The sequence below is a fragment of the Pleurotus ostreatus genome (genome assembly GCF_014466165.1).
Source record: "Pleurotus ostreatus strain PC9 chromosome Unknown scaffold_1, whole genome shotgun sequence".
Taxonomy (NCBI): domain Eukaryota; kingdom Fungi; phylum Basidiomycota; class Agaricomycetes; order Agaricales; family Pleurotaceae; genus Pleurotus; species Pleurotus ostreatus.
Genome location: NW_023503156.1, coordinates 4,583,379 through 4,606,517, shown reverse-complemented (window position 1 = coordinate 4,606,517; position 23,139 = coordinate 4,583,379). Strand labels below are relative to the sequence as shown.

General features: G+C 49.7%; 7 protein-coding genes across 7 annotated transcripts; 4 read left to right on the top strand and 3 right to left on the bottom strand.

The window, feature by feature from the left end:
* Nucleotides 1-379: 379 nt before the first annotated feature.
* On the top strand, nucleotides 380-2,081 carry PC9H_001689 (uncharacterized protein; the record flags this gene model as incomplete). Its single annotated transcript, XM_036771339.1, has 4 exons — nucleotides 380-580; nucleotides 874-1,172; nucleotides 1,234-1,557; nucleotides 1,610-2,081. The coding sequence occupies 4 exons, from the start codon at nucleotides 380-382 to the stop codon at nucleotides 2,079-2,081; spliced, it is 1,296 nt and encodes a 431-aa protein (XP_036637184.1).
* A 158-nt stretch (nucleotides 2,082-2,239) lies between these two features.
* PC9H_001688 (uncharacterized protein) lies at nucleotides 2,240-3,478 on the top strand (the record flags this gene model as incomplete). Its single annotated transcript, XM_036771338.1, has 5 exons — nucleotides 2,240-2,325; nucleotides 2,380-2,460; nucleotides 2,528-2,672; nucleotides 2,719-2,880; nucleotides 2,930-3,478. The coding sequence occupies 5 exons, from the start codon at nucleotides 2,240-2,242 to the stop codon at nucleotides 3,476-3,478; spliced, it is 1,023 nt and encodes a 340-aa protein (XP_036637183.1).
* Nucleotides 3,479-4,186: 708 nt separating this feature from the next.
* PC9H_001687 (uncharacterized protein) lies at nucleotides 4,187-7,148 on the top strand (the record flags this gene model as incomplete). The annotated part of the gene is made up of 8 exons (XM_036771337.1): nucleotides 4,187-4,249; nucleotides 4,427-4,627; nucleotides 4,677-5,167; nucleotides 5,220-5,626; nucleotides 5,681-5,863; nucleotides 5,920-6,034; nucleotides 6,087-6,835; nucleotides 6,886-7,148. 8 exons carry the CDS (start codon nucleotides 4,187-4,189, stop codon nucleotides 7,146-7,148), a joined length of 2,472 nt encoding a protein of 823 aa, XP_036637182.1.
* Nucleotides 7,149-7,577: 429 nt separating this feature from the next.
* On the bottom strand, nucleotides 7,578-8,591 carry PC9H_001686 (uncharacterized protein; the record flags this gene model as incomplete). Its single annotated transcript, XM_036771336.1, has 2 exons — nucleotides 7,578-8,272; nucleotides 8,330-8,591. The coding sequence occupies 2 exons, from the start codon at nucleotides 8,589-8,591 to the stop codon at nucleotides 7,578-7,580; spliced, it is 957 nt and encodes a 318-aa protein (XP_036637181.1).
* Nucleotides 8,592-11,500: 2,909 nt separating this feature from the next.
* On the top strand, nucleotides 11,501-14,405 carry PC9H_001685 (uncharacterized protein; the record flags this gene model as incomplete). Its single annotated transcript, XM_036771335.1, has 5 exons — nucleotides 11,501-12,535; nucleotides 12,599-12,849; nucleotides 12,933-13,904; nucleotides 13,959-14,099; nucleotides 14,183-14,405. 5 exons carry the CDS (start codon nucleotides 11,501-11,503, stop codon nucleotides 14,403-14,405), a joined length of 2,622 nt encoding a protein of 873 aa, XP_036637180.1.
* Nucleotides 14,406-15,137: 732 nt separating this feature from the next.
* Nucleotides 15,138-16,916, bottom strand: PC9H_001684 (uncharacterized protein; the record flags this gene model as incomplete). Its single annotated transcript, XM_036771334.1, has 8 exons — nucleotides 15,138-15,326; nucleotides 15,382-15,567; nucleotides 15,637-15,728; nucleotides 15,788-16,308; nucleotides 16,357-16,459; nucleotides 16,514-16,577; nucleotides 16,635-16,840; nucleotides 16,892-16,916. 8 exons carry the CDS (start codon nucleotides 16,914-16,916, stop codon nucleotides 15,138-15,140), a joined length of 1,386 nt encoding a protein of 461 aa, XP_036637179.1.
* A 4,641-nt stretch (nucleotides 16,917-21,557) lies between these two features.
* Nucleotides 21,558-22,715, bottom strand: PC9H_001683 (uncharacterized protein; the record flags this gene model as incomplete). Its single annotated transcript, XM_036771333.1, has 5 exons — nucleotides 21,558-21,833; nucleotides 21,886-21,939; nucleotides 21,997-22,203; nucleotides 22,340-22,460; nucleotides 22,546-22,715. 5 exons carry the CDS (start codon nucleotides 22,713-22,715, stop codon nucleotides 21,558-21,560), a joined length of 828 nt encoding a protein of 275 aa, XP_036637178.1.
* Nucleotides 22,716-23,139: the final 424 nt, after the last annotated feature.

Below are 23,139 nucleotides of genomic sequence, written 5' to 3'. Positions count from 1 at the left end.
TTTATCTGCCTTTGTCGTAGCCGTCCATTAGACTTGTGCTTAATGTCAATATGCAATGATGTATTTGTTGAATGCGGCCCATTTTTCAAGGTCACATGATGTCTTACTGCGAAGCTTGCGGCGAAATTGAGTGAGGTTGAGCGAAAGTTAGATAAGTTAGCGTGTGGCTATTGGCTAGTTCTGGCCGCGGTGCACCATTCTACCTCTAAGTTAGTAGACTAAGCCTAACACTGAGCCTAAGCTAAGCCCACCCACCACACAGCGCCGAACATGTAGTACGCCATGCGGCGTATTTATCATAGGCCACAGGCAGGCCAATTCGGTATATATACCAGGCCATCTGCCATGCTTCGACCCACATTCTTGCCCCAGGTCCCATATGGCACACACCAAACAAACAGCTAAGAAAACTACTGGAGCTATTGGCCAATGCGCTGATATCCCGCCACCAACCAACACCTTCCAGGCAGGCAGTGGGCAAACAGGCACCCCACTACAGACCCACACAACCACCTCCGCTAATAACGACATAGATGGGTTCATTGCCTTTACCTTTGAAGATCTCGGCAAGGACAACCCAGTAAGTAATTGTTGACGGTTAAATAACATAAACTCACCATTCATTAGCTCTGTAACGGCTGTCAGAATGGTGGCAAGATGCTCAGCTGTATGAAGTGCCCTTGATGGACCTGTTACGACATCATTGGAGATGGTGATGGCGAGGGCTGTATAACAATTGCCTCCGCAGATGTGCTAACTGAAGATACTGCTTTTGTGTGCCCCGCCTGCCACTGAAATGGTTCCCCAATTGCCGCACCCTACTATGTATGTGTCTAATGCTTAATTTACATTATCCACCTAACCTATTGACAGGGATTCTATACCAAAGCATTTGAACCCATTGAAGGCGCCGTAATCAATGTATCCTGCACGACACTCACCTTCTTCCCAAAGTTGAATACCGCTGAAACTCTGCTGTTGCTCATTGCAGTTCGTGGAGCTGAGTGCATGGACGAGCCCGCCATGGCCACTTATCAACTCCTCCATCAGTTTTTGGGCATGGCCAAGGCAACTTGCATTATGCCACTATCTTCTATGATCTGGCGAACTCTGCTGGCAGTGGAAGGTACGAGTCTGATATTGCCAAGGCAGTTGCATTTATCAAAAGGTAAGTGAGCATGAAATCTGCCGCAACTCAATAGAACTGATATGGACTTATAATGCCCGACTCAGCTGCACCTGTCAAGTCGTTGTGTTCTTCGTGACGCACACTACACCCGATGGTGACCTTCACTTTTCAGGCCCTCGCCCTGCAAACCGTTCGAAAGGCGCCACCATGCTTCCTGGGCACAGCCATACTCCCGCAACCATGAGTCCACTTCATGTTCTTCGTATTCTAAACCCCAACAAATTCTCCCAGGTTCTCAACCGCATATTCACCAAGCAGTTTCTTTCTGCCCTGCAATGGATACCCGACACCTCCCTGTTCCTCCTCATTTGCGGTGGATACTGCGGCCATACTGAGACAATGGAATGGGTCAATTCTGTTGTGCAACGGTCAGTGGCCAACTCTAGTCCAGTTTCTACAACCTTCTGAGTTTGTAAACAGCCAATTTTTCCACGAAGTTATCTCCTTCACCAACAAACGCTTCCAGCCCTGTTGGGCTTCGTCTTTTTGCGCCAAATACGTCCAATCCTTCTATCTTGAGGATGTCAAGTATCCTATTGCGATGGAGCAAATCTTGGCTGGGAATGCTAGGTTGGGCATTGTGTCTGACATCGTCATCATCTCCCACGACAAGGACAGCCTCCCAGGGGTTCGAAGGGATCTGTATTATTGGGCGCAAGAAAAACACTCCCCTTATGGTTTCCGCATCCCCAGCCAGTGTCCCACCTGTCTCCGCTTGGGAACAATCACCAGTTCTATGCCCAGTGACTTTCATGGTACGAAACTCCGGATTTACTGCACCCACCGTACCAATGGAAAACACTGCACTTTTGAACAGCTGGAGTTGATCAAAGAAGGTAGAAGTAAAGGATCTGAGCTTCTGCATGGTTGGTGGTTCACTGAAATCTTCTAAATGTGCATTACTACTGTGAAATACATGTCAATTGTCTCGCTTAGAGTTCCCCTATTCCCCTATACCCCTAAGTGTCCGAACAAATATGTACAAATAAGTTCAAAAAATTTTCACCGGGATTCTCACTGTTCTTTTATCCTTGCATCCTTACTACCAGCATGCCAAAGGTAAAAAGCCACCATGATTATTTCAATGAGCAGGCAATAGCATGCCAACTCAGACAATTTGCCGGAGGAAAGGAAATGTGAGCATTCAGTCACCTGCATCTTGTAGATCTTTTCTCACAGAGATATCTTAGAGATCTCCCTCTATCTTGGCGCGCAGTAGCAGTTGGCCAGATTGGTAATGTTTTGCGCCGCGCTTATCAAAACATTGGCAAGTTACTTCCTGATTCAATTAGGTTATAGCTGATTTTTGTTAGTTACCCTCCCAGTGACTGCAGACAGATTAAATACTGCCTTGCATAAACAGCGCACAGTGCTCCTTCAAGATGTGAAGCTTGGGCGGATGACCAAGGCCACTGTGGTTGTATCAAGAGATAAAAAGCCCTTGATCATATATCTCCCCCACGCTGTTGCAAAACATGTAGAGGTATCTATGTTTCCTTTTACAGTGGGGCTTTGCTGAAAATATGTAGCGAAAAGCAATGGTGGCCACCTTGGGCATTGATACCATCCTAGCAAAAGGAATGAAATCCAAAGGCAATTGGCGTAGTCGCCGAGAAAGATTCAAACCTTATGGTAAATTGCCTATTGGCCAGGAGGCTTTTTCGGGTGGCTGGTATGCTCAAGGACATGCAGTAGGTGCTTGCATCTCTCTCTTTAGTGTTGTCTACTCACAATGGCTAGAACAGCAATGCTCTTCCACGCCCATCAGTGAGCCTCCGTAGCGCTAAGAACTCAGGTGCTACGGAGCGGTGGCTCAAAGAAACTGCAACTCTCAACAAGAGCATCAACCTCATTATGGGAGCAGTGCATCCAGACTCCTATTGTGCTGGAGTCAAAGCATTGAATGGTATGCGCACCAGGGCTCTGCCAGATGATGTTAAATGGGTGGAACTTTGGCAGCCAGTGGCAACAGCTATGGCCGTTGTCTCCAATGGCACAAGCCTGGCACATTTTGACTACAAGGGTGATGTCAAACAATTTGACGCATTGACTAACCTTGGTGCAGACCAGGTTGAGCTTGGGTTTCCAGACCTGGGTGGTAACTTCCACTATCATGGTGGTTCAGTGGTTCTCTTCTCTGGGAGGCTCTTCAAGCATGAAGTGAAGGATTGGGTGGTGGGGGAGAGGATTGGATATGCATATTTTATGTGTGCAGAAGTTCAAAAGGCATTTAGGGAAAGGGCGGTGGGTTGGGCTTGTATGCCTAGGAAGTGGGGCAAGACAAAGTAGCCGCTTGATATATGGGGCTCTGATTATCGGAGTTGAATACAGCCTGATTATCAGAGTTAAATAATACATGTGCCTGCTGTCAGTCCTGCTGTTTACCTCTGAAACATCATGGGCTTGTTGAAGGCTTCAAAGAAACCAAAAGGTTTTGGAGAGACAGTTTGGCAAAAAACAGCCAATGGAAAGCGCCAGAGAGTGGAGGTGATTAGGCCTCTCAGCCTTAGCCCGCCAGGGACACCTTTGACATCGCACACAACACCATCCACACAAAAAACAACGTCATCATCTGGGAGAAGCACACCAAAGAGCAGACGATTAATTCAAAGCCCATCTATGTTGTTGGACAGCCTCCCAGGGCTGGATACTATACTTGAGGACATGGGGTTCAATGACTTTGATTTTGGTAGCTTCAACATGTATGGAAAGGTAAGCTGAAATATCTTGATGTTTGTACCGTTGTCTGAATAATGAACAAAACCAGACATCTGGAGGAATATGTTCAAGAATGGATCAGACATTGGGCATCAGATATACGCGAAATAGCTGCTCTAGAGTGCTTGCCAAGCAAACCCAAATGTGTGCTGTGTAAATGTGCACTGAATGGTGTGGTCTTGTGTTGCACCCAATGCTTCAACACACCGCTTTTATGCAGTTCGTGTTGCCTGAATCAGCACCGGCAGAACCCTTTTCATCAAATCCAGTCCTGGGATGATGGATTCTTCAAAGATTGCAGCTTGGATGAACTGGGCATTGTTCTCTATCTTGGCCATGCTGGTGAGCGTTGTCCAGCAGCCAATGGGGAATCTGATACTGCTGATCCTTTTACCCTGGGTAAGAGACATCTATCTAGGCTTTCAGAATTTTCTGACCGTTTGAATAGACCCAAGGCACCAATCCATGGTTTTTGTGCATACAACTGGTATATATTCTAGAAACGTGGAATGGTGTCAGTGCGAAAACCACAAGAGCCATTATACCCAGCTTCTGCAAGCCAGATTATTCCCCACTACATCAGATCAACCATCAACTGCATTCACTTTTGAGGTTCTGGATGAGCTTCATCTCCAACATATAGAATGCAAAACTGTGTCTTCAAACTTCTACAGTTTGCTTCGGAGGAAGACAAATTTCAATGCTCCATTAGATGTTCCGGTGTGTTTTGTACGAGTATTTGGCTGGACATCACTAATCTCTATCTTAGGACCGCTCAAGGGAGATAGAGCGCATTTCACGGTGCTACCGTGATCTGTGTAGCAGGCTGAAAAATGGTTGTTGGGGCGATGAAGACAACACCCCAGGGCAACAAGCAATATTCTGCCCAGCATGCCCTCAACTGGGTATCAATGTGACAAGCAAGACATGGAATGCTGCCACTGATCCTGACTGGCTGCTCTCTCCATTGCTGGTGGCCGATGGCAACTTCAAGTTTGATCACCTGCAGCTGAAAAATCCTCAATCTGATGTCATCCTTCGTGACGGCACTGGGTTTCTGGTCACTACTAGCACCTACGAGAACCACTTGGATGTCACATCTGGGACCCAAGAGAAATCAAACTGCGCCAATCACAAGGCAGTAAATCAGGCATCACGGCCACGCAAACATGTGGACAACACTGGTATTGGAGCAATCACCTATGCAAGGCATGGCTTCTTTGTTCCACACTCAATCGTCAATTTTGAAAAGGGAGAGCAGTGAGTTTTCTCAGTTTGGAAATCCATGTACTTTAAATGGCCGCCATAACAGACAGAAGAACATGGACTTTGCACTCTCTGAGGCGATGAAGTTTTTTACCAGCCTGAAAAAGGAGCCATTGCAACCCGCCATTACCGTCATCTATGATGTCATGTGCCAGTATGGTGTTCATTTGGAACAACACCTAGAAGATGGTCCCTTTTTAGAGAAGCCAACAATGCCAATTCAGAAGGCCATTGGTAAATTTCATCTTGGAGCACACATTGACTCTTGCTTCTCTACATTCAGTCTGAACTTTCTTCGCAGTGCGGGGCATACAGATGGGGAAGTTTTGGAGACATTATGGGCTCCACTAAACAAGATCACTGGAAGTACAAGATCTATGACATTGGCCCACCAACAGGAAGTATTGGATGATTGTGTTTATGACTCTAACTGGAAGAAAATAACCAATCTAAGTATGCTTTCAACCTTAATTGTGATGGATATTATTAAACGGTTTCATGTTTCAGTTCCATCTCTGATAAAGAAGTGGAAGCGTGCCAAAACATCATTTGCCAACATGAAAGAGGCTTATGAGGATCTTAGATGCCGGTTGACAGAGGATGATTTAGAGTCATGGAATTCTCAGGCGGAGCAAGCATCTTTGCTCCATGGTAAGGCTTTGGAAATTTATGATGTAAAGACAGAACAAAGTAAGTTCTTGAAATGACTCTTGCTCTACCAAGCAGCTCATTACAATGATGTTAAGATCCATCAGTGGCTGGTGTTTGGTTGGAAATGGTGGAAAAAGAATTGGTTAATGGTGCTTACCTTTTAGGTGGTGTGGTGTTCATCACCAAAGGCCTATCATTGGAAGAGGCACAGTGAGTTAGCTTCAGTAAATGTAGAGAATGGATCTTGATGGCATTCTCTTAGATACAAACTATGTGTGTTCATTAAATCTGTTGGAAACTTTCCTACCATCCCACAGAAAAATACTATTGCTGATAAACGGAGGATTATGAAAAGGAACATAGAACAGCATTGCCGGCAGGGCGAAAAGTTCATGGGGTTGGGTTCTGTTGGGGATAGTGATTCTGATGACAAAATGGAAGATAGTGATAGTGACGAGGGTGAGGAGGACGGGAATGATGAAGATGGCTACATGCCACACGTAGGCTCTCCAAATGCAGACTGCAAAAGCATTGGGCAAACACCAGAGCAAATGAGCATTTGCTTTCCTTCATCCTTCACAGCTGAGGAGCGGGTTCGGATGGGGTGGACAAAACTAGCAGAACAGGAAGTCCAACTTCAGGAAGCACAGATCAATGATGCACTTCACAATCTCCGGATATCCCTTGGCAAAAAATCACTTCGATTTCGAAAGGTCTTGCGCAGTGATCAGTCACAGAAACATGTCACAAGAGCATGGAGTGGCATCAATACTTACAACGCCAGAGCCAATCTACAGGTGGATATATATGAGGGAGCAGTAGAAGCATTAAAAAGGCTAGGTGCAGGAAACAAGTGGAAACCCATTAACAGGGACAAGGATTTGCAGATGAAAGGTGACATTGAACATCCCAACAGAATTGGTCAATCATCCCACAGTTTGGCTTGGTTCTGGAGGCTTCAGAGTGGTGAGATCTCAGAAGAGGTTGAGGACAGCCCAATGATGAAAGAATGTAAGGCTCCAGTCTTCTTTACATGCTAAAGCTGATGCAGAAACATTCAGTTTACTGGATCAATTACCTCCGAGCAAAGGCCCGGAGAGATCAATGGGAGGAGGAATTGATACTGTTGAAGAAGGAAATCTCATGGGCTCTGGAGTGGTTTCAGTATCAGTCGGATAAGTGGAGCAAAATGGCAGATACTGAGGCAAGTTGCGGGCTGATTGCCTACTGTCGTAAGATGGCATTTGTATGGAAAGAGTTCAGAAGAAGGGGAAGGGAGGTTGTGCAGGATAGTGGATGTGTTGAGCTTGCCCAAGCTATTTGACATAGAAAGTACCATACTGCTTGCAAAGTTTGCATCAACAAACAACTTAGTTATGATATTCTTAGTTTATCTGCCATTGGCTCTCTCGGTGTGAATAATCTAGCTGCTGGAATATCCTACTGAGAGTGCCAGCAGATGGATATTCTCAATTTATCCACCATTGGTTCACCCAGCATGGATAATCCAACTGGATAGATGGATATTCTTAGTTTATCCACCATCGGCACGCCGAGCACAGATATCCCAGCGGCTAGATTATCTGCACCGAGAGCACCAACAGGTGGATATTCTTAGAAAACCTTCAGAGTGTGCAGATTGTAACCGGAGTTGTTTGCTTAACGTCGGACGAATCATCAGAGAGATTGGAATCGTCTATTTTGTCTACGCTAAGACAAGCAAATCGGTTATTCACCAACAAGGTCACACTGATCACTTGTTGGTCCAGACAAAATCTGCTGTGTCCAATTCCTCAACTGGGGCCGTTCCCTCAGCATCTACTCCTTCCGAAGTCCCCGCACTTTCTACAACACCGGCTGCGGTCAAGAGATCTTCAATGGCGGACATCCGCTTCTCGGTGGTCATGAACCGGACATCGTACTGGAGTGGGCACTCACGGGACAGGTGGCCGGGTTTGCCACATCGGTAGCAGAGCTGCGAAGTGGCAGGCCAGGAGCGGGTGTGGTCAACGTCCATGGGGACGCCGGGTGAGAGAGCCTTCGGAGGAGGCAGAGGTTGGAAACAGGGCTGCAGAGGTGGGAGCTGAGTCCGAGGCGCGGGAAGTACACCCGCAGGAGTCCGAGCAACTCCGGAGTTGGCTGCTGGTCGGACGAGGGATCTGGAGTGCACGCCAAAGTGGAAGGATTGGTTAGCGGCATGGTTGTCAGCAACCCGCTGCGCTGCCCTGTACCATTCCTCAAAGTCATCCTCGTCCGGACAGTCTGCGGACTCGGCAACACGGCTCTGGATGATGGAGTCCAATTCCCAGCGGAACTTCATCATGATGTTGGACCCCTCAGTGTATCCGGACTGGTCTACAAGGTCCCGGAACTCGTTGAGGTACTCCTTTCCCTCTGCACCTCTATGTGGAACCGCACACCCGCAGGTCCGCATATTCCCGAGCCCCTCTGCAAGTGTGGCTCTTAACAGCTACCGAACAGACTCTAAAGGACCTGTTATTTTACTGATGACTAGGATACTCATACCAGAAATGGATGTCAGGCCTGCAATTTCAATGGCAGTGACTTCCGCCATTGCGAGAGCAGTGGCGTCTACTCTGTCGGGATCCGAGAGGACTGCAGCGGCACCGAGTGGGTGGCTGGCACAGCGGGCACCCCGGGGTCTACGTACCAGCAGAAGAGTGGAGTTCCTTCGCGTAGGACGATGCCTTTTGATAATTGGCAATACTCCCTCAAGGGGTTGGGTGAATGCTGGCGGCTGGGCCATAGTGCTGTATGGTGCAACGGTCAGTGAAAGAGTGGAAAGGAGTCGCGCTCTGTATTAGACAATGGATTAATGGAGGTCAGGTGGACGATGGACTCTGTCCTCACGTGCTAGCGTGACTTCTAACTTCAGGCCTCTTCAGGCCTTCAGGGCGCAGTGGTTTCATTTACCTAGACGTTCATGCATGTCGTGGCCCTCTTCGATGCGGGGTGTCTGCGGGTGCCTGGTGTCTCTTTCTTTCTTTCCGCGCATGGCGGCACACGCGCGGGAGAAGTCGATCTCATGACTGCCTCCAAGTTTTTCCTTCCTCTGTTCTCACCTCAGAGGCCCGCCCAGGGAGTCAACACGCAAACACGCACATGTGCCTTTGTCGTTCTGCTTAGTATGTGTGTGTTTGTTGTTCTGCTATGTGTGTGTTCCTGCTCTGTAATCCCGAGGCCACAGCGGTATAATCATCACGCGTGAGTGCGGCGTATCAAGCAGGCATGTCGTACAATCAATCAGAATCCAGACCAGAATCGAAGGCGTCGACTATCACGGCATCGGTTTACGTATTCTCCAGCTTCTGGAGGGGACTTGATTCTGGAGACAACCATCATATCAGCTCGCACGTTGGCGATCAGGCGATCAGACGGCAGACGGCGGTGAACATACAACGGCGGTGGGTGGCCTGTCCGAATTTCGAAAAGAAGCATGGTACGGAAACATGGACGTTCAGTGGAGCAGTAAGTGATATCCGCCGAGTGAAGAACTTTGCAGGCCTCGATAGTCGTGTATCCGTTCATCTTCCTCGTCCGTCACGCGTCTCCCAGCAATCACCATACCTCGAAATTGCCCCCTGGTGCAGAATCACATCATTACGTTACAACCACAAGCGCAACTAATTGCAGGACGAGAATGGAGAATGGAAACCCCCCTTGAAGACACAGGATTCCCGGGATGTCAAGCTTGATGATGATCGAAGTTGACGAAAGCTACAGTGCCACTCTGGACGAGGCCAGACGCTCTCCGAGCCCGATATTGATATCCCTTTCCCGCTTGAGAATCGACAGCGGCAATTCAGGCGTCAGAGAGCTCGACGGCTGTATCTCCGCGAAGAGGTGAGCTGGATCTAGGGGCTGGTGTGTGCTAGACGGGTCGGTCTGATGCATCATCATGATGCGGGGCAGTCAACTGTAGTAGGTCAGTGGCGTTAAGTATGCAGCGGACGTCTAGCGTATAAATGGGCAGGTGCGTCGCTTCTGGCTCTGTGTGCTAGTACTACCTTATTCTTCTTGTGCTCGACATAATCATGCCTGAAGATCAAAGGTGAAATCAAAGATAACGGTATTCAATGCTGGATATCATAATCAATACCAGCTCGATGCACGAAATATGACGCTGGGGTCAGCGCGACAATGATTGTATACAGGAAAACATTTCGCGGAGCTCTATATTCGGAAGGAAATGGATGTACTTCCATCTCCGTCATTTCCTTCACGTTCTCTGGCTGTTACGCTCAAGCCGTCTACTTGTGGAATGTGGGCTATCTTACCATTATCACGTTCGGAGCGGTAGCTGTAAGATAGGGAGCTGTGGCTGAGCTGGGCAAGACAGAGCTGAACGTCGGCCGTAGACATGTTCTCCCACTTGGCCCTGGCAAGAAACCCTGAACTTACCTTCTAAAAAGAAACCCTGAACGTCCGGAGTTCACCTATCGCAATGAACCCATATGTCATACTTAAACGATTATGATCGTACTGTGATCGTGCACGCGAGCCAGTTATGATCAGGAAGCCGCAGTCGCACTCAATCGTAGTGTTTGAAAGCCCAAGCACCTCCCTTCGCCCACCAACAAATATCGGCAAATGGGGCACATCGTGTCAACACCTTGTTGATGAGAGTTCTGGCCGCATTGTCTACATGTTTTCTCGAAATTTGAAAGACGGCGCGTCGGCATACGCGCGATGGTACCTATGAATCTTGGATTACACACCGCCGCGCGCCGACATACGCTTCGGGTTTATCCGTCCGTCAAGTGCCTTTGTCACCCACCCATCAATTAATCCGGCGTAAACAAAGCAGGGTTTCATTGCTCCCAGTCAACCTGCGTATATTGAAAGTGAGTACTTGAGGCTTGGTTTCGGAGGACTAAGATTTCGGGGCCGCCACGAAATGAGCACTAGCTTGATTGCTTAGCTTGCATATTCTCCACAGCAGCTTTTGCTGTCCGAGTTGGACAATGGGCAATATCGCCCAGTGACAGTACGGCGCCACTTCTTTGCTTATATAATCCACAGGCGTTGTTCTGCTTTTCGATTGGACGATAAGGACGGCTGCTCTGTCTCTCGTGCTGGTGCGCTACTTTGAATTGCAAGCAAGTCCCTCGATGCAGTCCAGCCTCCTCACAATTTGTTATTACAGAAAACTCCTAAGGGGGGTCAAGGCCTCGACAATGCAGACGCACAGAGTAGCGGTTCAAATTGCTGTTGGTGTGCTTGCAGCTCGCGGGACGATATCATATGGATGCTCAAGTGCGAGGACGTGAGCCTGAAAGTGGGGTCAAGATAACACCCAAGTCCACCAACCCGATCTGGGTATATCGAAAATTCTACATCAATAACATATACCGGGACTGTTTGTTGCTTTCCCCGTGGGACCGTACGACGAACAGTCATATAGCACTGCACCATAACGTGCCCGTCTGCCATCTGCATCAGTCCTGGGAAGCATCAAACCTTCCGTTCGACTCCAAGTACAAGGCCCAAGAAGCAGCGCAGTCTGAGCTAGATTGCATTCATCCGATCCGTACACGCCGCTGAAGGATCAATAGCACGCCCAAACGTCAGTTATCCACTCCCATTGCCTTTTTAACAATGCTTACCCGACTTCTTCAGTGATCCAGCTCTCTCCGACCTCTACCACTCCATACAATGTCGTCTCGATCAGCCGGAGGACGACGTCGCCAGCTCAAGTCTGCGGCCAAGGCACAAGCCGCCTCGCCCCAGCCGCCACCTGCGCCCCCCACCCCCTCGTACGCAAGCCACAGTCCACAGCCGTCTCCTGGTCAAGGCCAGATGTACATGAACCCATACATCCAACCTTCACCGGATTCCTATTACCAGCCATTCTCACCCACGGTGCAGCCAATAGCACCTTCGCCGATCCCCTCTCATGACGATAAGCGGTGGTACCAGCACCCTGTTCCGAAGGACATTATTCTTGCGCCCCCAGGATCTATGGCGTTCGCGCGAGTCTCGACGCCACCATCGTCTCCCGACGCGCTCACGCCTACTACGATGTCATTTTCGTCCATGTCGCTGTCGTCTGCATCAAGCACACGATCTCCCGCACCGACGTACACGACACTCTCCCCTACCATGTATTCCCCCGAGCTAGCAAACTCGCCACCTTCATCGTCGCCCATATCGTATGGAAGTGGTCCAAGTTCTCCCCCGCTACTCCTTCAACCACAGCAACCGCAACAGCAACCGCAACCGCAACAGCCACTTCAACAGGTCGTGTCAAGGACTTCGGCCAACAGTTCTAACCAAGCCTTTGTATACCCGACATGTCGGTCAAATGCTCGTCCATCAAATCATTCTCCGACAGCCTCTTCTTTCCCGAAAATCAGCCTCAAGAGTAAGAAGAAGAACAAGGGCTCGGATTCGAGGTCTAATGACGACGGGAAGGCTAGCCCAAAGGGTGAGCCAACCTCTGGTGGACGGTTCAGAGCGCTGCTCAAACGGAGCAAGAAGAAGAGGGCACTGACCCCCATCATCTCCGAAACCCCTACTCCCCTAACCCCTGAGCCGATCAACATCACACGACAGTACTCCCCCACCATTCAGACGAACGAATCCATCGAAAGCTTCGCCTGGCTCAAGAAACAGGATCAGACTCTCCACCCCTACACCTCTGAGGCGCCGTACATGCAGGCATATGATCCACCCTTCCTCGAAAGGCAAGTAGGCTGCACACTGATCGACTTGCTATCTGTCTACTAATAATATGTTGACAGCGACAAACAGTTCACGCGTCTTCTGCAGCGACTGTCCCCGAGGGAATCGCCTTGCTTCCATGATTATGGTCGGCATCCCCCCGCCCATGTGTTGGATCTCGGGTGTGGCACGGGGACCTGGGCCCTCGAAGCCGCCTCATACTGGAAAGCCCACGGCACCCGCATTACCGGGTTCGATCTCGTCGACATCGCGCGAGACGAATGGGGTCGGGCCCGAGATGCCAACGCCACACAGAACTTACGGTTTGTCCGGGGAAACTTGTTCGTATCTCTTCCTTCCTGTCCTTTCTATTTCCACGCTCCAGCCACGGAAACCTTACTTACACATGGTTCTGTTTACACAGCCTGACATATAGGTTGCCATTCCCAGACAAGACGTTCGACTTGGTGAGAATGGCGAATTTGACATTGTGTATACCGTACAGCAAGTGGGAACAGGTGTTGAGTGAAGTGCGGCGTGTTATGACGATCAATGGGCGGCTTGAGCTGGTGGACGATCAGATCATGTTCCCATACGCCAGGCCGTTCTCACCCTCACCCTCACCGCCTCCGTCCCGGCCCCCCAGGTTAGACATTCCCATCCCTTCATCGTCTTTCAATGTTCCCCGCCGCAAAGAGTACGAGGAGGATGACTACGACTTGGATGATATCCTCGGAGACGACGATAGCGACCTAGAGGGGGAAACCTCGTCGAGTGCCACTCCTACCATTTCCGGCGGTTCTGATACCTCTTCTAGGCGCTCGACCGAACGTGTTTCTAGTACGAAAGGCTCAATCCCTAGCAGCGGCAGCAGCAGCGGCTCTAAACGCCATCACCCAACCACACCTTGGGATCTCCAGGCCGGGTCCTGTCAGGGACTGGAAACAGTGTTCGAAAATATGCTGAACGAGAGGTACCACGTTCACCCGAGGCCATCAGAGTTCCTGGTCGACGTGCTGAAGCGGATTTTCGGCAAAAGGCATACGAGTCTCATGCGAAGCATGCATATCGAGCTGGCGCCCACAGAGTTCGTTTCGGAGGATCCCATCCCGATGAAGCAAGGCTCGGGATACGGCGCGATGGCAGCGGCTGCCGCCGCCGCGAACTTATCTCGCGGGCGAGTGCAAGATGCGCTGTCACAGTGCCCGGGCATCGTCCTCTGGCCGTCCACGTACATCCCCATCCCGGCGCAGGAGCTCCAGATGCACGCTTGCAAACACATACGCACGCTTTTGGGATGCAAGTCGGCGCTCGCCGATTATGTCGAGCTGCGGGATAATGATGGGGCCCGCGTCGTGGATGAAGAGTTTTGGGATGCGATGCATGACTACGAAAGGTATGATCGAACGTTATTTTTCGGGATCGCGCTGCATACTCACGCTGCAAAAAGCTTCATCCGCCAGCGATTTGAGGGCCTGGCAAGGGCGCCTGATACTCGCCTGGACCCATCGCAAGGGCACGCCCGAACGGAATCCGTAGAAACTTCTGATTCTGCGTCCACATATCAGGACTCTGTCCTAGAATATCAATCGTACGTGTCATCGCCGCCTTTGGGTTCTATCATCGCCGCTGATGCTGACTTGTGTTTGTTCTGTCTTCCTTCGTTGCTGTCAGAATGTTCCGTAATCGCTTTGACTTGGGGACCGAGAACATCGAGCCCGCTGCTGAGATAGATTCTATTAGGATTGCATCGCCCACCGGCGTTTTCCAAAACTATGATGGACTGCATTTCAATCGATCTAGCGCCGTGCCGCCTTACACCCCCCAAGAACTCACACACATACGCACCATCCGGGTCTTCGAAGCTCTCAAACTCAGCGATGAGGCGCTCTCATAGATGTCCCCCACTTCAACCCCACCCCGCTCCAATATACAATACTCCTACGCTTGTCCTACCAAACAACGTTATACTCCATGTCAAGTTAAACTACTACTTATCACATCGACCCCCAGCTTCATCTGCCACTCATTTTCCATCTTGTGTCTATCAGTGTAACAATCACGTCAATCATTTTATCTACCATCTATCATCTTGTATACGGCGGCTAAACGGATACTTTACAATGTAACCCATATCAATCTCACTGAGCAATGCATTACTAGATTTTCAAGGCTTTCTCTACATATGTACACACGTTTAAGCGTCCCACGCGCGTGGCTTCTAAGTTCTAGGTGGTTCGCCGGCAACCCAGGATTCATCAAGATCGGCAGTCAACGTCAACGGGGATATCCATGTCCATAGTTATCAGTGTGAGGAATCAATGACGGTTCAATTATACTTTCATTTCGTAGTGTACCATATGTAACAAACCGATACAACTCCGAGGACACAACAGCAGTTAATTTAAGCAGCAGAAGGAAATGAGCGTGAGGCCTTGAGGGCTCGTTCTTAGGCACAAGAACATCTACAGGGAATACGAAAGAAGAAAGCCTCGCGATACAGCAGGCGTGTGCATGGCGATACGGTGGGTGTGGGGGAAATGAGGGTTCAGAATTCCTGCAAATAGGATTCCATGCTAAAGGGTACGACAACAGTGTAAGGTATACTTTGGTTTAAATACAGACGTGATCAGGTTGATGATGTCGACTCTTTGGAGGCGTAAGGGATTTCGGGTGCGGTGCTGAGCTCGACTTCTTGTCCAACATAGTCGTAAGCGTATTCGCCCATTTCCGTGTCGTCGATGCCGACGATTTCGGTATCTTCGTCGACGCGGAGGCGGAGGCCGGGGATGAAATGCATGATCCATAAGATGATCGTCTGGGAAAGGGGATACTTAGGGATTGGCGAATCGTGTGTAAACTTTGCCACTTACTGTCATGACGAAAGAGTAGCCCATGCCGGCAGCAGAATCAGCTAGCTGATAAGCCAGTTGAATGTAATGGTGGTCAAGCCATCCGCCATCAATAATGGTCCCATCGGCGCCGGCCACGCTTGCTTGAGCGAAGAGACCGGTAAGCAGGTTTCCAACGACTCCACCAACAGCATGAGACGCAAACACCTAATGGGCAAATATAATCAGTAATGTGTACAAAGCATATGTATGGGGTATGGGGGAGTTGATTCTCACATCTAGGGTATCGTCGTAACCGAAAACGAACTTGAGCTGGGTAGCAAAGTTACAGAGGGTGCCGGCCATGAAGCCGAAGAGGACGGCAGCGGCTATTGAGTCCGGATGTTAGCGGTAGTATTCAGTGGGTTGATAAGAAAGATAAGCGTACGTGCGCCTACGAATCCAGAGCCTGGTGTGATGGCCACAAGACCAGCAATGGCTCCGGAGCAAAAACCCACGGTTGACCACTTGCGTTCGATACGGTAGTCCCACAGCATCCAGGTCAATCCGCTGACGCTGGCCGCGAGATTGGTGACAACACATGCCATGGCCGCCCGGAGGTTAGCAGCCAGAGCCGATCCACCATTGAAGCCGAACCATCCAAACCAGAGGAAGACCGTTCCTAGGACGACATACGACGTGTTGTGTGGCTTGTAGGCAAGGCGTTCGCTGCCATATCCGGTGCGTTTTCCGAGGTAGATAGAGATAGCTAGGGCGGCTGTTCCTGATGAAATATGGACGGGAGTTCCACCGGCGAAGTCGAGGCCACCCATGATATAGGACCATCCATTGGGGTTCCATGTCCAGTTGGCGATGGGGTCGTAGACGAGAGTAGACCAGAAGAATACGAAGGCCATAGCGGGACCGAGTCGTGCGCGCTCCGCGAATGCACCAACAGCAAGCATCGGCCTGTGGATGACATCAGTGGCGGAAGGGGTGGATGGAAATTTTACTGACGTGATGGCTGCAAACATCAATTGGTATACGGAAAAGACCAATGCTGGCACACGAGTACTTCCGGCCGAAGGTTGATCCAATACGCCCTTCATGCCAAAGTAACCTGTGGCGCACGCGATTATTGGGATAATCATTGACTAGCACAAGACCGACGTACGGAGGTCCCCAATGAATTTGCTGCCCGTGTCACTGAACGCTAATGAGTAGCCCCAGAAGAACCACTGATATACATCAAGCTCAATTAGCAGCAATCCCAGCAGTATTCCCATGTCCCTCACCTGGAATGATACCACGGCCATGGTTATCATACTCAAGTACAGCATCGATAGAGCATTCTTCCGTCTTAGCAGGCCGGAATAGAAGAATCCGACGCCAGGAATCATAATCCATACCAATGCCGTTGAAGTCAAGACCCAAGCGATATCGCCCACGTTATACACGGGGACCTCATCTGGTCCAGCGAAATTGTTGACGAGGTCTCCAGCTGCAAGCACTTCAGATCGCTGTGTGTGTAGGAAGTCATAGAAATACTCACAGTCAGTGAAGGTAACGTTCACCATCGTAAGAACCTCTTAACGCGAGGTATGGGGTATTTACAGCGGAGGGAAGAAAGGGATCAGAAGGAGCGTGTTTGATAGGGGGGTGTCTTAAAACTTCGTTCGCACCAGCGAGGGAAGTGATGGAAGCAAGAGTTCTGTGTGGGCTGGGTATAAAGTGGGATCGACGAGTGGAGATAACTGAATCCGTCTTGGGCTTGCTCTAAGACAAACACATGCAGTGATGGAGGATGATTGATCCCAACTCCCATATTTTGGACAAGATTTGGACAAAGACAGCTCATCAGGACAGGATTTTAGATGACATGGTGGGAAACGGCCCTGAAATCTGGGCAATCGTATCTCGGTGGAGTGCAGGATGCTCCCTGAGAGTTATCGCCCAAAGCTGGCATTCTTCCGTGATCGGACGCTAATGTGGCCTCGCTGTGCAGCACATGGACCGAACGTAAAGCGAAACGAGAGTGAGACTGGCGTCTGCGAGGGCCAGGGGCCTCCAGGGGCCTGATGGACACCTTTCATCGAGGCGGGAGAAGCAGATGGCCCGAAGCAAACCGTCTTCTTGCGAAGGAGAGAAAACCTGTTCGGACGTGGCGGATGTACGTTCAATCTCCGTCAGTTCTCCGATACCTATTTAAAAACAGCGGCACCCACATGCTGATGGAATGATAGGGGACCTGTGCACACTGCAAGAAGTAAATACTCTGGCAATCGAGTTAAAGGCGGATGCGCGACCGACATGTAAGCTAAGAGAAAGCGATTGCACGAAGCCTGCAATAACTCCAGGCAAGTGGGCCGACTGCAAAAACTCGGATTGATTGTTGCGATTTCGCTGGGGAGTTCATTGTTTCTGTCGAGGTGATACCGGGGACTATCACTCTCCGATGGTTAGTTGGTACCCGCAGGAATCGTTCCAAAAACAAAGGCTATGATAAGTCTTGACCGTCACGGTGGATTCGTTCACGTCGCATTCCGGGCGTGTTCTCAGCAGAAAGCCCGTATTGCTGTAAAGATTCTGATTACGCGACCGCTCGAGTAACAGCCGGTAAGTTTCCCTTCTGTATCAGTCCTACATGTGGCAAGAATAGCGACATCCCGGTGAATATGTGAAGTAGATGTGCAAATTCCCGACGGCAGGCCTAGTGGAACTTTCTCAGGATTCGTAAGTTCGTTCCTTAATTGCCTGGGTCGTTCTCACTCAGTTTGTACACGCAGAGTGCCGCAGCTTATCGATTATCTTTCAAATACGTGGCATGAGCCAGCTAGATACAGTTTCTCAAGCCAGCATTGGTCAAAACTGCAAAGTCGCATGTAACTTTACTGCATGTATTTAGAATTATTGAAGCTCACCGGTTGCCTTAACCCAGACCGCCAGGGAGAATCGTTCGGGTTTGTCGCGAAACTTACTAACCGTTGCAATCCTGACAAGGCTGGGGTGGCAGTTGCTGGTTTGAGTGTCACCCAACAGTGCCGACTCTGGGGGCGATAGGCTATTAAGCGCTCGTCTTCGTTTCGAATTTACCATTATAGTACGTCCAAGGTCAGACTTCGTTCTATTTCCTGAGTGATAGCAATTTATGAGTGAGCAATATCTTGGATCGATGGATGTGAAAACCTGCTTCCAGAAGAACTTCCTACATCTGACGAGCAGGAGGTAAGTACGTCAAGATCAGAAAGAACATCGAGCTATAAATTACATATCAGAGAACATATCGATGCATTATGGCATGCCGCGATCAACCAAGCCGGACCACGTCGAAATCAAGTTATTGGTCGTATGCCGGCGGGGGTGCTAGATCACGCGTACAGAAGCCCCCCTCAGCTAAAGGGCTCGTAGAGTTAGACGTTCGCACTGTGGGAGTGGTGAAACTACTAGACGACGCAGTAACCGCGGCTGATGATTTTGTAAAGGGTGTGGCATTTCCCGTAGAGGCTGAAGTGGCGAGTGTGGGTGACGAGCTGTTATATGTTACTGGCTGCTGACCATGGCGAGACGCGGGGGTGGGGAAGAGCGCCTGGATGAGTGGGTGTACTCACTTTGACACTTTGGCGCTTGACGCGGAAGCAAAGGCAGGCGTGGTGGTGGTGGTGGGGGTGCTCAGGTATACATATGAGTCGACCGCGCCCGGCGGCCTAGTGTCATCGATCGACGAACCCCAAGAGAAGCATCACACTGCTTTCGCCGCCAGAGGACGAACAGCGAGATTCCTGCGATCAAAGTGGCGGACACGGGGCCATTAACGAGACCTGCAATGAGCGGAGTCGATGATGAATTGGATGCGTTGCCTTCTGCGCAGGACGTCGGTGTGTGGTCCTCAACGGTGTAGCTATGTCATAGGTTCTGTTGATCGACTGGAAACGGCGGATTCCAACTCGGAAGCTTACATGGAGCCATCGACTATAGTGTACGGCGCAGGTCCACGCGTGTTGTTCAGCGGTTTGCCATACAACCACTAGGCTGTGTGGAACGTTATACAGGCCCGTAGCACCCCATCTAGCGACACTAACCTCCGACTCATAAATATTGGGAACGACCGTCGTTTGGAGATCCACGACCTCAGGTGGCCGTCTGTCCAGCGTCCAAGGTAGCCGCAATCGGGATAGAGAACAGGCATAGGAAGTTGACGCCAACACCTCCCGCACTCAACCTAGGTAAGTACAAAACAAGTGCTGTTCTTCGAAGTGAATACTCACCGGTGAACGCGAATGTTGTGCTGCCGTTTATATCACGGTTGGTCGCATGCGAACCCTCGTGGCTGAATATATTTGGATTGCTTCGTCCCCATCTCCCATCATAGTGCACGAGGGAAGGTTCGAAGTATCGTCGATAGTGATGTTTAGAGCCGAACGAATTTCTACAACCTGGCGAAGAACTCACGACACACGGATAATAAGCTAAAGGCCCTTCATTGTCGTGAATAATGTATAGAGAATCCTTAGACTCTACAAGCACAGTACGAACACCGCCATCATGATTTGAAAGTCGAAAGACGATATGAATTCTTGAAAGAGGATAAAAAGTACATTACGGGTGGTTGCTTTCGTTGGTGTTCCCATAAGGTAAAGCTGAGGGCGATCGCGGCTGATAATCATCAAACCCGACCGTAGTGACTCCCAGAGTCCGCACGTTCCTGTACTAGTTCACCTTGACCATAGCGTCGTTGAAGATATAATCTAAAGGAATCGCGCTGGTTTGCGATTGTTCCTCGCATTTCTCATTTTGTAGCTACCCTGTATAGATGTGGTAGCGGATGTAGCGGATGGATGGTCGGCGTCATCATTGTGAAGGCTCATGCCCTTGGAGTTTCTTGGCATTGCCGCTGGCAACTCTGAGCGGAGCTACCTATTGATTGTTTGGCCTATGCGGTAGTTGACCACTGGGAGTTCTGGGGTTGACATAAGTGCTTAGGAGATGTCCAGTACAATCACCTTTAGATTCTGATGGTCGAAATCGGGAACCACTACTTGCTGAGAGGTTGCGCGAACGGACGACCATAATTGATGTCTGGCATGGTTTCCAGCTGGAACCAGTAATATTATTCCGAGAGGCTGTAAGATGAGCATGTGTCGTCGTCTGCATGACTCCATGGGCACCGAGCATCACCTTTGATGATGTCGATGATGGTTCAGTCGGAAAAGTCCAACCTCAACGAGTATGAAGGTGAGGTGAATATGCACAAATTCCCACGCCCTAATCCAAACCTCAGGAGAGGGTTTGACTTTTGAAGTTGCATTTGTGTCGAGGGAAGACGGTGAAGCATATATCTTTACTTTCTGAGAACAACTGATTATCCTGATGTGAAATGCGGCTGTCTCCTTGCGAATGTCGGCCGTGTTTCTTGCATCACCTTCACAAATTGCGAAGTGATGCTTTTGCCACAGTTCGCACCAATAAACGGCAGATCGCGATTCGATATGAACATAGAGCAGCCCTCCAACACAAGTCCAACACAAGAGACAGATCGCACTCGCCAGAATCTCCAAGTATTCTCGGAATCGCTACATTCCGTTATCTCGCTCCACATTGTGATCGGGCATGATTATGTCGAAATGCCGACCCGTAGATATAGAACTCCAGTTGCGCCACTGGCCCACTACGACCTATCTCTTCTAGCGCATATCATCCCTAGGTGGCTATGGACAGCCTAAATTATCGGAATTTGTACTTTGCCAAGGACACTCAGCTGGGGTAGTAACCGGGGTGAATAGCTCTTTATATCGTCTTGGTGTGATACTGAAGAGGCCTGATTTAACTGCAATGATGGGTCAATAGATTGATGAATTCCTCGTTTGATGATTATCGAGTGCGATGTTAACCACTGTTCTCTCCATTTCAAGACGGCGGATATTACTTACAATGTCTAAATTAGGTTTGGTGGAACTTGGCCTTCGTCTGATCCCCAATACTGAAGGCGATGGTCGCGGCCCACGGGATGCTCTAATTACCAGCATTCGTGGAAGCATCACTTTACCAGCTTGATGTACTCGAGTCTTTTCCAACGACCTTCTGATGATACATATTGTGAAAGACATCATATTCTTCCAACCGAGCAAAAAATAGCGCGAACCCTATCGTTAGAGTAGAGAACGCCAGCGAACCTATAACAGCTGTATTGAGTTCTCCTGCCCATGCGTCCCACCGTCTCGTCATAATTTCCCGTCGTGCACGGAGAGGATACCACTCGCCTGGAGACCCTCCCCTTCGTCCTTCCAAGATGGTCTAGGCACCCTAAACCCATCTCCCAGAACAGCGTACGTGATATCACCGAGGCGCAAGATAGGCCGAAGCTGCGTGGGATTAACTGCATCGCGTTTGTCTGTCAAGACATCGTTGCGGACGTGGATGTATTTCACCCGTCCCAGGATCAATGTTGTCGTTGTTTCGCCAGTCTCAGGATGTACGATGTCAATTGCTTGAAATAGCTGTTATCGCGTAGTGTCAGGTGGTTAGGTACTATTCGCGAGACGTAAGTACCTCGCATTCCATGCTGAAGGCACTCTCCTTGACGCGGGGTGCCTTGACGTGAACCTTAAGCAATCATTGAGCGTGAGTATCTATCAAAATTAAACATGAAATACCCTCTACCGTGTCAGCTGGAGTCAAACCACTGATCGGCCACTCCCCGACGTCGGGGGGTGCGTCGATCGAGCAGGCATTGGCATTGTGGATCCAACTCTCGCTGATGATGTTGACCGTGAAACCTTTAGTCTCCTTGATATTAAGCGCCGTATCTTTCGATTTCCCAGCGATAACGTTACAGGAGATGGATATGATGGGGGGATTGTGCGTTACCTAGAAATAGGCATCAATACAGCTGCATCAGTCCCCACGACTCGAAGTTAAGCGAAGTCAATTAGCACTACGCGAACTTACTGTATTGAACCAGCTTGTTGGATAGTTCTGTCAATATTGCTGGACCTTGGAACACAAGGAAACTCCACCGGACCCACCTGAACGGTGCAAGGTTCTTGATCCCCGCTTCTGATACGCTTGAGACGAAAGCAACAGGTCTGGGTACGATGCCACTGGTAAGGAGTTTGTAAAACACCCTAGAAAGGGGTGGTAACCAAGTTGGCTCGATATACTTGCAAAGCCTTGTCTACACATAGGGAGTAGACCATTGAACACACGTACCCCGGTGCCTCCTTAGATGCATCGAAGCCAGTCCAGCCACTCTCCTCGCCAGCCAGCCACTTCTTCCCTTGTTCGGAAGAATCAACGCCATCTCCAAAGGACCAAGAAGGGACTGGAGGGGTGGTATGTTTGAAATGAGAACCGTGATAGGGGGGGAGATCGCTTTCCATCTAGGCAGTAAGTGTCTTTCTTGACAATTTGTTGGATGAGTGACGAAAAGTGGGGACGTCCTCACGATTGTGGCAGGAGACCACCGGTCAACTTTCCACCACCGGTCCGTCCCGGATCTAGTAATCACTGTTCCGTATTTAAGTGTTCAGATGTTCACTATTTGCACATAGACGATGGCTAAAAGTTCATGTGGACCCAGCGACGCGTCAATATTAGGTTCAGAAGGAATACGACTGCCTTCATGGGGTTGATGTTTCTCAGATTCGAGGACGCAACTTCAATCCCCTGCTTTCCCATTGCTATCATGGGTATGGCGGGGTGTCACTTCAGCTGAAGCTGGCAGTAAGTACCTATACTCGCGTGTCATTCGAAATTTACTCGGCTCACCTTCTACATCAACCTCCGTGAGTCGGGTCTCAACTT